This window comes from Anabrus simplex, chromosome 1 (genome assembly GCF_040414725.1).
Source record: "Anabrus simplex isolate iqAnaSimp1 chromosome 1, ASM4041472v1, whole genome shotgun sequence".
Classification (NCBI taxonomy): domain Eukaryota; kingdom Metazoa; phylum Arthropoda; class Insecta; order Orthoptera; family Tettigoniidae; genus Anabrus; species Anabrus simplex.
In genome coordinates, this window is record NC_090265.1 from 389944952 (window position 1) to 389961612 (window position 16661).

A 16661-nucleotide genomic window follows, 5' to 3' on the forward strand; every position below is an offset into this window, starting at 1 on the left:
TACCGTAGATAATCATTTCCTATCCTTTCATAATTTAAATAATAAATGATGTTGTAGTATATATAATGTGATTCCAATATCATTCTAATTTACAAGTGACTGCAGTACAGTTCTCATTGAATAATTGCCGTTAACAGATAATTTGATATAAAGTGATATCACGTAATTGGACTATAGGATTACAATGAACATAGCTGGAAAAGCCTGGAAGGTTACAAGATCCACCCACTTCTGCCACAGTAGTTTGAATAGACACTGGATCTATTGAAAATGAGGAAGAAAAAGTCGCATTGCAGGGCTCGGAAGGAGAATGGGATTTGCAAGAGTTTGCGCAAATGTGTTTAGAATTTTATCTTTTTCGTGGACTTCAGTTACGTTTATTAGTGTAGTGGGAGACAGATGGGAAGATTTTCTTTTATTATTAACGAAATTCCAAAAGTGCTTAGGGTGTGTGATGTCATCTTCTACCGACCTAACGTAGTCCCTGTATTTAGCACGCTGCAGTTTTTTACATTCACTTCGTAATGTGGAAAACTGCACATAGTCGCACTCTTGGCCTGATCTTTTGTATTTCCTTCTCACCCTTTCTTTTTTTCTTCAGTTTCTGGATTAGTTCTGAGTCGTACCAGTATTTTCTGATGTCAGTTTTTCGATTGGTATGCTGTCTTTTATGACCGCATATACTGTAGAAAGTCATAAAATGTGCTCATAGCTTCATCCATAGAGTGGGACTCTTTAATCATATCCCAGGGGCATAGGGATAAAAGGTCCCTCATTAAAGAAAAATCAGCTTTCTTCTATGCAAATATGACTTTGTTTTGCGCTTTGAAGCAAAATGTCCTTGGCAGACGCAGGAAGATTTCAATGGCTTGGTTATCGGAGTAAATTACATTTTCAGTTTTGACGCACTCTCTACTCTGAAGTAATTGAACTGTGTCTCATGCAGTGTCAAACTGAAGAGTACTTTAATCACATCGGCACAAACAAACAGGACCGTAGGCGTATTTAACTATCGGGAACTACTGACACCTGAATATGACAAGCTGCCATGGTCAAATGAAATAATAAAATTACATTTGTTTAAGACATTTTAGTTATATGTACCTTAAATTGCTTCCTGTAGTCCCAAAAGGTACGACTTTTCCTCTCAGCAATTTACTCATAGTGAAAGGTAAAGTGGTGTAAATCAAATAAATCAATATCAATAAATCAATAAATCAGTAAATAAATCTTATAAATGTTTTGGTGAAGCTTAATGCAAGAGAAGGAATACACTGTGTTATAACCTTCAATATTATAATTTATTTGTAAAATAATTTGTAATGAAACATGATGTTACATCAAATGTGAAATTGCACTTACGGCTCCTATTACATATTTTTTCTCATGGATTGAGTTGAAATAATTGTATTGTTGTTGTTAAATGCTAGAATTGTACATACTCAGTCTGGACTAGTAGTTCAGATGTATGCCCACCTATGGATTATAAATAAATTGTTTATCCAAATGTCAAAATTTCTTAAAATGAAATTCTTGTCGTGCTGAAATTTAAACTGACTTTATGATGGAGCATGTCAGTTTACTCGATTTCACTCTCTACGTCATCTTCCTTTGCTATAGATCCAGGTCGAGATTCCTCTGATGAACTTGCAGTTGTCAGTTGGATAAAGAAAGTGTGGTGGACCGGAGGGATGTGTGGGAGAAGGATCATCATGTCTCTTTTTTGCCTCGGTGATAGGTCGCACAGCATTGTTGAGAGGGATTACTTGAACACCAGATAAGTGAGGACAACCACGAGCATGATGTGAAGTTTGTAATATGCAAAGTTTTGAAAGGGATTCCTTGTATAAAACGAGATGTGGACAGTCTTTCTGGTAACAAAATCATCGAGCATGAAGCCACTTGCAATTTTGATTTTGCATGGGTCTTCTTTCAAAATGTTACACTTTTCTCTAGATCCTTCATTGAGACTAAGTCATTAAGAGCCATTCTAAAAAGAGTAAAGAGTTGTTTCCCCCTTGTCTTTGAATGGTATTACACCAATACGGTTCCTGATTTTGTCTCTAACTCTGAAAGGAGTGTCCTGATAACATGGGCAACCACTTGGATTTCATTTCTTGAATCCTTTACATCTTCTATCCAAATTAGTGAACTTCCCTTATAAAGACAATATCTGCTTTAATAACATTTGGATATTGCAATTCTGAAGAAAGGAAACAATGCTAATACTTACCAGCACAGTTGCAGGGACGTTTTGATTTTAGGTCGTAAACACACAAAACAACACGGCCAGATTGCGTTCCCGCTTGACTTACATCACTATTCTGACGAACGCACTCCACTCTGGAGTGAGAGGAAGAATGCATCTAGTGATCTCAAGTGGTTCCTGTGGGACTTACCGTTATATCACTTCTCCACAACAAATTACAGTTAATTGTAACTTTATTTATTGAATTCAATTTATCAAGTTTTTTTGTTTTCTTCTTACATACATACATACTCACTCACTCACTCACTCACTTACTCAGAAACAATTCTTCAGAGTGAAAGAAAAGACATAAGGAATACTACAAGAATGAGCAGTAATTTCCATCTCAACTCTTGTATATGTGCTACAGGTTGGAACTGTCTTCACATCATATGAAGTTTCTGTTCCATGCTTTGCAATTACCTCTTCGTTACAATACAGTTTAATCTGTCAGTTATTTATGGTCCCACATACGAAAGGTCACAACCTACAATACTATTGACCGAGCTTGATAGCTGCATTCGCTTAAATGCGGCCAGTATCCAGTAATCGGGAGATAGTGGGTTCGAGCTCCACTGTCGTCAGCCCTGAAGATGGTTTTTCGTGGTTTCCCATTTTCACAACAGGCAAATGCTGGGGCTGTACCTTAATTAAGGCCACGGCCACTTCCTTCCAATTCCTAGGCCTTCCCTATCCCATCGTCGCCATAAGACCTATCTGTGTCAATGCGACGTAAAGCAAAAAAAAAAAAAAACTATAGATGAGATCGTAAACATAGAGAGAGGCCATATATTTGTTTTTGTTATTACCTACTTGAGCTTAGACACATTTTTTTAATAGTTTAATACACAAAATCTTTGTTACATTACGCATGTCTTAAGTGACCTCATCTTGGATTCCTATAATTGAAGGCAATGGACAGATAATGATTGCCACAGTTTAGTAGAAGTATTCCTTGCCTCATGGCATCCTTTCCTCACAGACTTTAAGCAGTAATTAAAGCAGAAGACCTTTATATGAGCTATTATTGGACAAGTTGATGGGGTAGTTCAGATTCCATATGAAAATATGTATTCTGGCTACTGTAAAAATATTATCAGCAATTGTTAACTCACTATGGTGAGATATTATTCTCATTCCAATATGAGTTAATTAGCCAATTCCTCCATGGCATCGTGCAATGGCTAATAATAAGATTGAATACACAAATGAGGTAGAGACTGGGATTGGAACCTCAACCTACAACTACATTTTCTGACACTGTTCATCTGTTATTATTGTACAACAGTTTGGTGAAAGTGGCAATTGGTGTCTAAAAGCAAGGGATGAGGAAGAATTGCTACAGTTATCGAAGTATTTCATTGATCTGTGTACTGGGCAAGGTGTTTGGATGCATTTTGGAAAGGAGGGTGTGGTCAGTATTTGGGAGTAAGTTGGATGAAAACCAGTGTGGTTTCTGGCCACAGTCCAGATTTTGAATATACATTAAATAATTGAATGGTTACCCCGAATAATGATCTAATCCACAAAAAATCGAAAGTTGAGCTTTCTGAGGAATCATGATATATCTGAATGCACTCACGGTTTCATGAATGTAAAACAACATAAATGTCTTTGAAAGCAGAGTTATTTAAGTTTTCAATGTTGGCATCCCGGCGAATACTGATCTATCTGTAAGAAAATAGCGGATCAACACAAGCAAGTTCTTAGCAACAGTGCTGGAAAACAATTAAAGAAAGGTTGGAAACATAGAATTAACATATCTCAGTGGAAAGATAATAGAAGTAAAACATTGAGGAATGCTGGGGAGCCCTACAAGAGCAAGAAAGGATGTTTTGTTCCAGGAAAATGTTCATCACGACAGGTGAGTGGAATAGTGATCTATATCTATGTTCATAATCATAAGCAATGTAAAGTGATGTATTTCAGTAAACCGTATTTAATTCAGTCAATATTGATCTGCATTTAGGGATGTCGCCCAGGTGGCAGATTCCCTATCTGTTGCTTTCCTAGCCTTTTCTTAAATGATTTCAATTTGAAATTGGAAATTTATTGAACATCTTCCTTGGTAAGTTATTCCAGTCCCTAACTCCCCTTCCTATAAATGAATATTTGCCCCAGTTTGTCCCCTTGAATTCCAACTTTATCTTCATATTGTGATCTTTCCTACTTTTATAAACGCCACTGAAACTTATTCGTTCGCGACCGAGCTCGATAGCTGCAGTCGCTTAAGTGCGGCCAGTATCCAGTATTCGGGAGATAGTAAGTTCGAATCCCTCTGTCGGCAGCCCTGAAAATGGTTTTCCGTGGTTTCCCATTTTCACACCAGGCAAATGCTGGGGCTGTACCTAAATTAAGGCCATGGCCGCTTTCTTACCACTCCTAGCCCTTTCCTGTCCCATCGTCGCCATAAGACCTATCTGTGTCGGTGCGACGTAAAGCAACTAGCAAAAAAAAAAAAAAAAAAAAACTTATTCGTCTACTAATGTCATTCCACACCATCTCTCCGCTGACAGCTCGGAACATACCACTTATTACAACTGATGAAAATAATTTTTTGTCCGTATTGAAAGTTTCGTAAAAACTGTCACTTATGATACCTCCATTTTTTAGTGTACCATCTAAGAACCTACTATTTTAATATCATTTAAATGTACTGTATATCTTAATTGAAATGATTTTATATGCTTTCCACTATGTATTTAAAACCTAATATTGACTAAGGCTTCAAGCCATCATCCGTACTACTGTACCATCTAATGTCGTCCTATTCATCAAGTGTACTACACATTGTTCATCACTATATTAGATTCTTAGTTGTTTTATGAACATTTTTATAATAGCTGTAGAATGTTTGAAATGTTGTCTGACAAAAGTAATAAGGTTTTGATTAATGACTGAAGATGCCTCACAGTAAGAGGCGAAACATGTCTCACATTTGAAAAATGTTTTGACTTAAATGTCATCATCTTATATTGTATTCAATAGGTGGAAATAAATTTTAAATATTTTTCTATATATTTTACATACCACTTAGTCCAGCAGCTCTTCTTCTTTCTCTCAATTCTTCCCAACCCAAACTTTGCAACATTTTTGTAACGCTACTCTTTTGTCGGAAATGACCCAGAACAAATCGAGCTGCTTTTCTTTGGATTTTTTCCAGTTCTTGAATCAGGTAATCCTGGTGAGGGTCCCATACACTGGAACCATACTCTAGTTGGGGTCTTAACAGAGACTTATATACCCTCTCCTTTACATCCTTACTACAACCCCTAAACACCCTCATAACCATGTGCAGAGATCTGTACCCTTTATTTACAATCCCATTTATGTGATTACCCCAATGAAGATCTTTCCTTATATTAACACCTAGATACTTACAATGATCCCCAAAAGGAACTTTCACCCCATCAACGCAGTAATTAAAACTGAGAGGACTTTTCCTATTTGTGAAACTCACAACCTGACTTTTAACCCCGTTTATCAACATACCATTGCCTGCTGTCCATCTCACAACATTTTCGAGGTCACGTTGCAGTTGCTCACAATCTTGTAACTTACTTATCACTCTATAGAGAATAACATCATCCGCGAAAAGCCTTACCTCCGATTCCACTCCTTTATTCATATCATTTATATATATAAGAAAACGTAAAGGTCCGATTATACTGCCTTGAGGAATTCCCGTCTTAATTATTACAGGGTCAGATAAAGAGTTCATATTAATTCTATACCTGCTCACGAGAGTCATAACTCTAGGTCTGTCTCACAGCAGCCTTTTTTAAGTTCAGAACTTTGTGTAGAAGAGCTGTATGATCTTTTTAAAGAAAGCAATTCTGATGTCAATTGTTCACGTAGCACATACAGAGATATATTCTGAGGTGAATTTAAATTACGATTTGGAGCACCGCGTTCAGATACTTGCTCGTACTGTGATGAACTGTATGTCCAACTTGCAGCAGCTGACACCGAAGAACAGCAGAAAAAGATAAGTGCATAGAATAAGCTTCATCCTATGAAAGCAGACCGTGCATACAGTGCTCTTCATGATGATACTGAAATTGCAAAGAACATTTCTGAGTATGTGGTACTATGTACAGATATGCAGCAGGTACTGTTTTGCCCTACGCTTCACCATTCATCCGTGTTCTATCAAAGACAGTTATCTACCTACAATCAGGGCATTCACGACATGGGAGCAGATAGGGCCTTTTTTCTTTTCTTTTTCCCATATGGAATGAATCGGTGGGAAAAAGAGGGTCTTCAGAAGTTACATCATGCATTCTCAAGTACATACAACTGCATTTTGAACCACTAAAAGAGGTGAAAAGAAGAGAAGAATACTGCGAGTTCTATCAGAATCTGAAAGAAACAGAGTGAGAGTGACATAGCTAGTTTATAATCTAGAGCAATGCTCAGTATGTATTTTTCACTTCATTGTTGTATTTATTTTGTAGTTTCCACTTCATTGTAGCATTTATATTGTAATTATACCTTAGATCAGTTTTTCACTGTTTAAAGACAAATCTTTTTTCCCACTAAATTTTGCATTCTTATGTTTGTATCTATGAAACGTGTATTATTTTCCCTAATGTGTGACCTACATATGTTTTTACATTGCACAGAAGATTGAAAAATAAATAATTTACTGATAAGATTGAACTCAAAATCAAAATAAACAGGTTTTTTTTTCCCCCAATAATGTTCTATTTGTGGGTTAGATCTTTGAGGATACATTCTAAATGGTTTAACATATCACTGGTGAACTACCATGCCCCCACAAACGGCAAGGATGATCGTGTTAAAGACTCCTTTTATGAGGATTTGTTAGAACTGTAGAATAAATTACCCAAACATTATGTCAAAATGATTTCGAATGATTTCAATGCAAAAGTTGGAAAGGAAGAAATGTTTGTGCCAACAACAGGAAGGGAATGTCTGCATGACGAAAGCAATGACAATGCCATTAGACTAACCAATTTCGCTACATCCATAAACACAAATATGTGGAGTACCACCTTCCCGCATAAACAAATACATAAGGAAACATGGTATTCGTGTGATGGTAAGACTGCCAATCAGATAGATCCTGTAATAATTGATAACAGGCATAGAAGCTCCATAACTGATATCAAAGCTTGCCTGAGATAGGATCCCATGACAATATGATAATTGCTTCTGTTAACCCAATGAGCAGTACTGCTACGGGAATACTACCGTCTATTTATGTTCTTAAAGTTTGCGCCTGAACAGTACCGCCATTTCATGTTGAATGTTTGAAATTGTTTCTTGACATCGTACTGGAGGGTTTTTAGAACAAAGTTGGGGGATGTTTGACATGTTCAGTGAACATTATTCCGTGTTTTATCACATCTCGTATGTTCTGAGATGAAGTTCTGTCGAAGCATCTTATGCGATTGTGCAAAAAATTACGACAACACCCGAGAACTGTTTTCTATTGTTGTTTCCGTTGACTGCATTGTAAGACTATTCCTTGACAACACACATTATTTTTCTTGACATTTTTCTTTTCGCCCATCTCTGGTTTCCGTAGAAACAACCATTTTCTAATAGTAAACAAATACATGTCGTAATGGCGGAATCGAATCGAAGATGTGAGCTTGCTCCGCAAGTAATAAGTAATATTTTGACCAACGAGGGGTCTGATGAAATTGATATTTACGATAGAGATTGTACTATGTCCAATAAGAGGTTATTCCTCGGAAGACAACACTGAAATTGAGGACGAAGTGCAGCGCTCTGCTGTCGCAAAGAAGGCTAAGTCAGCTGTTCAAACCGAAGGAAGAAAGTAGAGTTCTGTAGGCAGGTTTCTTTCTATGCTTTCTACTCATTTTGATCCATCAAATTCAGGAGTTAGTGATAATCTTCATTTGAATGATAATGACAATAAGTCAAGACTTGAAGTGTCGATTTTCAAAGAAACTGTTGATCGTAACTTTATGAACTTCATAGTGTCAGAAATGAACAAGTACTACTTATTTGTTACGGAAAATACAGGCGTAAAGGAAAAGTCGAAGTTACATAAGTGGCAAGGCATAACCGAAGACTCTCTTTGTTTTCCTGGCAACTGTTTCGTTTTTTTGTTTAGGCCATCTGTGGACCACTGAAGGCGCCGTATCCTTGAATGTGCTATAAAGTGTCATTTCCAGACTTTGGAGACGATTTCGAGACACAGGAGATGTTAGTCGTAGGCCAGTACCAGGTCGACCAAGGGTAACCACCCCACAGCAGGACCAATATCTGGCCTAATCACCCGACGAAATCAGAGTGCACCTGCAAGACAATTGTCGGCGGAACTTGCAACCATCTTAGGGGTTGTTCTTTCCCTGCAAACTGTGTACCGGAGGCTCAGAACAGTAGGGCTGTTTGCCCAATGCCAGCGATGTGCGTCCCGCTCACTCCAGTACAGAGACAGGCCCGTTTACTGTGGAGCCGTCAACATCGAAACTGGACCATGAATGAATGGTGGCATGTGCTCTTCACATATGAATCCTGCTTAATTTTGCAGAACGGTTCCCATCGCACATGAATCTGGAGAGAACCGGGTAGCCGATACAACCACAGGAACATTGTGGAACAGGACCAATATGGTGGTGGTGGCGTCATGGTGTGGGGCGGCATCTTCTTGAATGGCCGTCCGGACCTGCACATCTTCATGGGTGGTCCGAAGAACACTGTTAACGCTCGGAGATACAGGGATGAGGTACTGAGACCACATGTTCGACTCTTCAGAGGTGCGGTTGGTCCAGACTTCCTCTTAATGGACGATAATGCCCGACTGCAGCGCGCTGCTCTGGTGGATGAATTTCTGGCTGGGCAAGACATTCATCGCATGGACTGGCTAGTGAGGTCTGTGGATCTGAATCCTATAGAACATGCCTGGGATGTATTGGGGAGGCGAATTTCATCCCGTCAGCTTCCGCCAAGGACCCTCCAAGACCTTCGCACAACCCTTTTGGAGGAATGGGATCAACTGCCACAAGAGCTCTTGGACCATCTGATAGAGAGCATGCCAAGTCACTATGAAGCATGTGTGGCCGTTAGGGGTAACCATACACCCTATTAACAGCATATTTTGTTGTGGAAGAGATTGCCAGGTTTTGTTAGTTGTTGTCCGAGGTGTACCTCAGCTATCAGAACCTATCTGACACTGTTTTCTTGGACAAGTTGTGTGACATAAGGTGTGAAAGTCAGCTTCCGTTTGTTCAGCAATCCGTCTGACATTCTTATCAGGTGGTATGGCCTTGTTTAGTGATTATGCTTAACTTTTGGACACTAGTGTAGATACTTACAGTGATCCCCATACGGAACTTTCACCCCATCAACCCAGCAATTTAAACCGAGAGGACTTTTTGGGACCAGCTCAGATGTCAACTCCGCCCTGGTGCCAATATCCAGGTTTTCAAGGACCAGTTGCAACGGCTGTGGGCCAGCTTGCCCCAGGAGAGGATACAACGGCTTTGACACCCTTCACAACCGAATCGGTGCATGAATCCAGGACAGAGGGGGTGCAGTGTTATACTGATAGGACAGCTCATACTGCCAAGTTCTTTTTAAATTTGACTCTATTTTGTAATCGCAGAAATAACTTCACATACCCTCTAAACACGTGAAGTTTCATTTAGTTTCCTCCTCCCCTTCTGGTTGATTTTTGTCAAACAGTGTATATTGACACTGAAGGGTTCTCTCCATATATTGTCACTGAAGAGTTTTCTCCAAATTGTAAGAAATCATAGCAGCCTGCATTAGAAGACTATGCAAATCACTTTGTGAATATTTCATTTTTAACTTTTATCTGTTAGTTTATATTAAGATATTTTCTTAAGTGGTATGCTGTGTCATAATACCAATTCATAAATGTAGAAGTAATTAAAATTAATTAATCTTGTAAATTGTGTTGGGTCTGTAGTTTTGCATGCTTCAGATACTACAATAAAGGTGTTGTTTTCACATTAGTCATAGCCTGTTTTCTTAAGTATTTTGATGTCATACAATCTGGTGATAAACCTCTTATCTCATCCGTTAGAATTGTCACTCTTAACTCAATTTCTCTCAGCCTTATCATGGCTGTTTCTCCAGAGTCCAGCCTGTAATTCAGAGAGTATATCAGCGATTCCTATTGTTTTTGTTTACCGTAACTCCTCCTCCTATATAAATATTGATTTTAAAAATCTGCAGCATTACCATCAGTTGTTTTCACTTCGTACAGCTGCATTGAGTGTTCCTTTTTTTTTTTTTCCACTTTTACTTTATTTCTGAAGATATGATTTCTCATCTGAGCTCCTGAACTTAATACTTCTTTCTGAAAGATTATTTGATTTTCTGATATTCTGCTTCTACTTTTCCTTCAACTATACAGAATTGAATTCCTTTATAGATCTCTCTTGCTTCCTTTGCTACTGCAGGCATATTAATTATTATCCTTCACTACATTTATTTCTTGTATTATTAAATTTCTATTGTTGAGTCATTTTATCTAATATTTTCTCAGATATCCATTGAATTTGCTTAGTATCTCATCGGTCACTCTCAATTTCTCTGAGATTCTTCAGTTCATTTCCCTGTTATAACTTTCTTCTTCTTCTTTTTTCACTCCTGTATCCCCAATCTCACACCAAGTGAATTTGCTAGAGCTTTGGATTTAAATTTTTTTTTTTTTTACAAATTGCGTTTCGTTGCATCAACACATATAGGTCTTATGGTGCCGATCGGATAGGAAAGGGCTAGGAGCAAGAAGGAAGCAGCCGTGGCCTTAATTAAGGTACAGCCCCAGCACTTGCATGGTGTGAAAATAGGAATCCATGGAAAACCACCCTCAGGGCGGCCGACAGTGGTGTTTGAACCCACTGTCTCCTGAAAGCAAGCTTACAGCTGCGCGCCCCTCGGTGCACGGCTAACTTGCTTGGTTTATTTTTATTTAATTATGGTGGTGGTTGTTATCATTATTAACTTTCAGCCTGTTAGATTATGTTCAGTACATATACTGTAGTACATGTTGAAGAAATGTTTGGTATATGTTACAAGCATCAGAAACAATTAATTATTCCCTACATTTACAGCAATGAAACTTTATAAATGAAAAAATAAAAATTACTTCCTTACAATGGAATGCATATTTCAGAACTGGCATGGACATTATCAGACTCACTGATTTATGGAAAATGGCAGCTGTATACACGTTAAAATGACTACTTCCATTTATAGCTGGACCGTGTATTAAGATATTTGTATTGTGCCATTTTAAAGTCATGGCTACAAAACTGACCACTTCCAGAAATATATTTCCAAAATTTGCATTTATTTTTTTCATTATATATATATATATTTTTTTTTTTTTTTCAGGGAGATAATTTTTATCCAAACAACTACCAACACTTGGCATATGATTCTGGCCAGTGTTATATATATTATAGCCAAGAATACAAAGAATTTTTTTTTAACATAGTAAGAAGTCTTGTATGATATCAATTTCATGTTTTCCATATTGATGATTCCTTAAAATTCAAGATGTTCCACCCAATCAATACAATATACTTTTGAAATTCAGTTGTGTTTTATAAAAGTATTTAAGACTATGCATGTATTTAGCTGAGGATGGCCCAATCATAGGGCCAAAACTAGTCCTGTGTTTCAATATAAAATATAATAAAATTTTAAAAGAATATTGTATTGTTTAAGAAGTTATGAGCAGAACTGATTTCAAAAATGTAGTTTATTGAAAATGAGCAATAAAGTTTTCTCAGACATGCATTAACACAACCGTTTACTGACTGGAAAAATGTGGAATCTTACGTTTTAATCCATATTTACAAAATTCTTTCTCCAGAATGTGCTACTTTAGTTTGGTTATAAGTTTAAAAAAGTAGTTTGATAAGTCCCTTTTTTTTGTGGAGGTTGTAATAGATGTTAGTTCCCTTATGAGATGAATGAGATGTGTGAAACACAATAATTTATCCCCTAAACAGTTGGGTTGGAACAGCAGGTGTTTGTAGAGTGGAAGCTAGATGCTATCTTAAAGCATTGATGTGAATGCAGATTTGTCTTGCACATCATTACAGTATACAATAGGAGTTGCACACCAGAGTAAGCAGCATACTTCTGAACAGTTTTGAGGCTGGTGAGATGTAGAACATTTTGACCGATACAGCAAGCTTTGTTAAAGAAGCATTACCCTGTATCTGGAGTCTCCTGGTGTGGAGTTTGGGAAAGTTTTTTGCTGAAATCTTAACACATTGAGGTCAAAGGCCGTATGTTGCACAGGCTGTATAATTTGTTGCGGAAAACAAAGCCTGTGCGGTGTATATTGTCTGGTTTTCATCGTTGTTAGTACGAAACAGACGTACTATGTGCATTGAGCGGCACTGCAATATAACGCTTGTTTCATGTATTTCTCGGGGGGGGAAAAAATGTAGATGACAGCAAACTACAGCTCTACACATAAAATTTCTTTCAAATCATGTCAGAGTTGTGTTGAGTTGACAACAGTGTGCACGTAACTGTGGCAGCACATGAACATAGACTGAACGACGGTGATTTATACCAACTAATTTCAATCCACTATTTCCATGTTAAGGGATATATCCGTTGTATTTCAGTGTTTGCAGATATGAAGTCGAAAGTATGAACTTAAATATAGTGAAACAAAAAAATTACTTAAGTTCAAAACTAGTATTTATTTTAAAATCCAAAATTAGAGAAAAATTTCAGTCTGGAGTATAAAAATGTATGAAAGTGAGCAAGACCTCAATGTGTTAAGCTGAAGAGCAATGGTCTTGAGTAGGAGAGGCAATGAGTAATTTAACTCATGAAGTTTATTGTATTTATGAACTTCACAGGTATTTATTTATGCTATAACTGTCAGGTTCTTCAATCTGCCAAAACTAATTTTGAAATAGATACATTTATAAACTATCTGAAAAAATAACAGAATTATACCTGAAAAAGAAACATTTTAATTAAAATGGGTTTTTTTGATAGTTCATAAATATATTTATTTCAAAATCAGTTTTGGCAGACTGAAGAACCTAACAGTTATAAATTAATTGAGTCAAAATTGACGAGAGATGGTTTCAGATATCACGAGAAGGAAAACAGAAAAAAAAGAATGTGTTTAATCAATGGTGGTTTCTCTGTTAAGAAAAGTGTTCTGTTCAATTTTAAAACTTTGTACCCTCTGCCATTAAAAGGACAAGTTTCACAGTAATAAAATACAACCATTCTCTCATGTATGTGTTATGATAAGAATTCAATCATCTAAAAAGTTCTCTCTCAATTTTCAAATTGGAGATATTTATTTGTTTATTTATTTGTTTATTTATTTATTCATTTATTTATTTACTTATTTATTTATTTATATTTATTTATTTATTTATTTATTTATTTATTTATTTATTTATTTATTTATTTATTTATTTATTTATTTATTTATTTATTTATTTATTTATTTATTTATTTATTTATTTATTTATTTATTTATTTATTTATTTTTGCTATGGGCTTTACGTCGCACCGACACAGATAGGTCTTATGGCGACGATGGGATAGGAAAGGCCTAGGAGTTGGAAGGAAGCGGCCGTGGCCTTAATTGAGGTACAGCCCCAGCATTTGCCTGGTGTGAAAATGGGAAACCACAGAAAACCATTTTCAGGGCTGCCGATAGCGGGATCGAACCTACTATCTCCCGGCTGCAAGCTCACAGCCGCGCGCCTCTACGCGCACGGCCAACTCGCCCGGTTATTTATTTATTTATTTATTTATTTATTTATTTATTTATTTATTTATTTATTTATTTATTTATTTATTTATTTATTTATTTATTTATTTATTTATTTATTTCACTTTGAACTTCTGTTTGATATTTCATCCTCTTAACAATTTGAGTTTTGAAAATAAAGTTTTCCTTCGTGGTTACTTGTATATTGCAGAATAGAATTTCCTGAAATATTTCTCCTGGTTTGAGTTGTGGATTGAATTTGAATTTACTAAGCGAGTTGGTTGTGTGGTTTGGGTCGTTCATTTGTGAGCTTGCATTCGGAAAATGGTGGGTTTGAACACCTCTGTTACCAGCCCTGAAGATCATTTTTCACGGTTTCCCATTTTGAATACCAGACAAATGCTGGACATGAACATTATGGTCACTTTCTTCCTAGTCCGAGCCCTGCTCTAAACCATCATCACTGTAATACCTGTCTGAGTCGGTACTATGTAAAACTAGTAGGTAAAGAAGAATGAGTTAGGAGCCAATGGGTTTCAAACTTACTTGTAAGCTTGTTGAAATTGCTATGAACTTGTTTTAATCTCCCCTTCCTCTCCCTACTTGCACCAAATAACATCAAATTTATTATGTATGTCCAAGATTGCATTTGTTTTGATGTTTATTTTCTGCTTCTTTCTTTGCCAAAAGTTTGGTCCTTCTCTATTTGCAGATGTCTGTCTAGAAATTCATATATTAGCTTTCTACTTTTTTGTTAATTTCAGGTATTGAGAGGATGTTACGCAATCGTATGGAAATGGTGGAGGCTCGTGTTGTGGACTGGGCCCTGGGTGAAGCCATGGCATTTGGCTCATTGTTGAAAGAAGGGATTCATGTCCGTCTCAGTGGCCAAGATGTGGAGAGAGGTACCTTTAGGTGAGAATAGAGTTAATCAACTCATGAATTCAAGGCCTCTCTTTTGATCTCTAACTTTCCTGTTCCATATCAGACATCTTCTCTTTTATATGTTTGTTCCTTTTCAGTTGTTATTCCTATCTTACAAGGCTTCATTTTTCTCTGACCATGTTTCATATTACCACATCTTACTCCTTATATTGCAAAGAAAATTCTGCTTTATTTATCTCTTCACAACCTCCTATCCTTCCATCCCCAGGGTTCTGTTTCGTTCCTTAGTTAATAACTTTTTCATTTCGTACACTTCTGTTTGATATTTCCTGTACCCTCAAAATTAGCCACCTTTTTTAAATATACTCCTTGCTAAAATTTGTAGTGTGTTGTAGTATTTTATTAGAAGTTTTATAATTATAATCTATTAACTTCATTGTCTGTATTGATGGTTAAATTATTTGCAAATATAAAGCCAGGAACTTTCCACCTAATCAATACATTTATTCTATTATAAAGTACTTAATACATGCTAATATGTTAGTACCGATTTCGACCCTTTTAGTGGGTCATCTTCAGCTGAAGAACCTATCGTCTTAATAATAACAACTTATAATCCTAAAACACAGCTTGTCCTAATTATGAATGACTCATGCTAACTTAAGGTGATATATTGTGGTAATAAAATATGATTGGAAAAAATGGTTTTTAAAAGTCTGCAAAGTTCACAAGTTCATTTTGATGCTTTGTTCATTTAAACCATTGTTGCATTGTTGACACACTTATTTGGAAATGTTTCAGTGTTGAGCTGGTAAAATATTACTATGTTAATTGCGAATGACTAATGTTAAAATAATGATATGTTACGATAGTAAAATGTGCTTGAAGGAGTGTGTCAGTAGGAGATTTATTATTGTATAATGTTGTGTGTTAATGAGCTTGTATAACATCTTCATAAGCTCATCTCAGAGTCAATTTGTTGGGCTTTGAAGTTCTGTTAACTAATGTGCAAAAGTTCCCTTCTTCATACTCGCGTTTGTTATATTATGTCAAAAGATCGGGTGGAAAAGAGAAAAGAATTTTGCTAATAGAGAATGAACCAAATTAAAATAAGTGAGTTAAATCCACCTTTTCAATACAAATTAAATGGTGTTCATTAAATAAACATTTAATGGGATTAGTTTCAACCTATTTAAAGGTCATCTTCAGCCATATCGTGTGTAGAACAACGTATTTGAAACACAGTTGTTTTAAAGATGGTCTTAAAACATAGAAGTTTGACACTATGAAAAAAGTTTTTAGAACTTCCTTAAAACGCTTTTGTTAACTTAGCTGTGGAAATACTTTTATATGAGGAGGAGGAGGAGAAGAAGAAGTCATTTAGTATTCTTCGTAGTATTCAAGAATGTGAATCTCGACCCGCATCCACGTTCCTGAATACCACAAAGAACACCGAAAGACCTCTTCTTCTCATATACAGTATTTCCACAGCCAAGCGAAAAAAATGTTTCAAGGAAACTCCAACAACATTTTTCTCTTCTTCATAGCGTCAAACTTCCATGTTTCAAGACCATCCCCAAAACAACTGTGCTTCAAATACGCTGCTCCACACAAGATACGGCTGAAGATGACCCCCAAATAGGTAAAAATCAGTCCCATTAAATGTCTGCCCAATAAACACTATTCAATTTGTATCGAAAAGGCGAATCCAACTCACTTATTTTAATTTGGTTTGATCGAAGGAATCAGTAAGGCAAAAAGTTAATACGGTATAACTTAGATCAATGGACATGT

At 36.4% G+C, this 16661-nt stretch overlaps 1 protein-coding gene across 7 annotated transcripts in view; it reads left to right on the forward strand.

Annotated features, from left to right (window-relative positions):
- Positions 1 to 16661, forward strand: part of Ogdh (oxoglutarate dehydrogenase Nc73EF) — a 314890-nt gene that overhangs the window by 177803 nt on the left and 120426 nt on the right. For all 7 annotated transcript variants that reach the window (XM_067134984.2, XM_067134980.2, XM_067134986.2 and 4 more), the window contains one exon: positions 14747 to 14897. In XM_067134984.2, coding sequence (XP_066991085.1) covers positions 14747 to 14897 — 151 coding nt within the window. The remainder of the gene's footprint in view (positions 1 to 14746; positions 14898 to 16661) is intronic.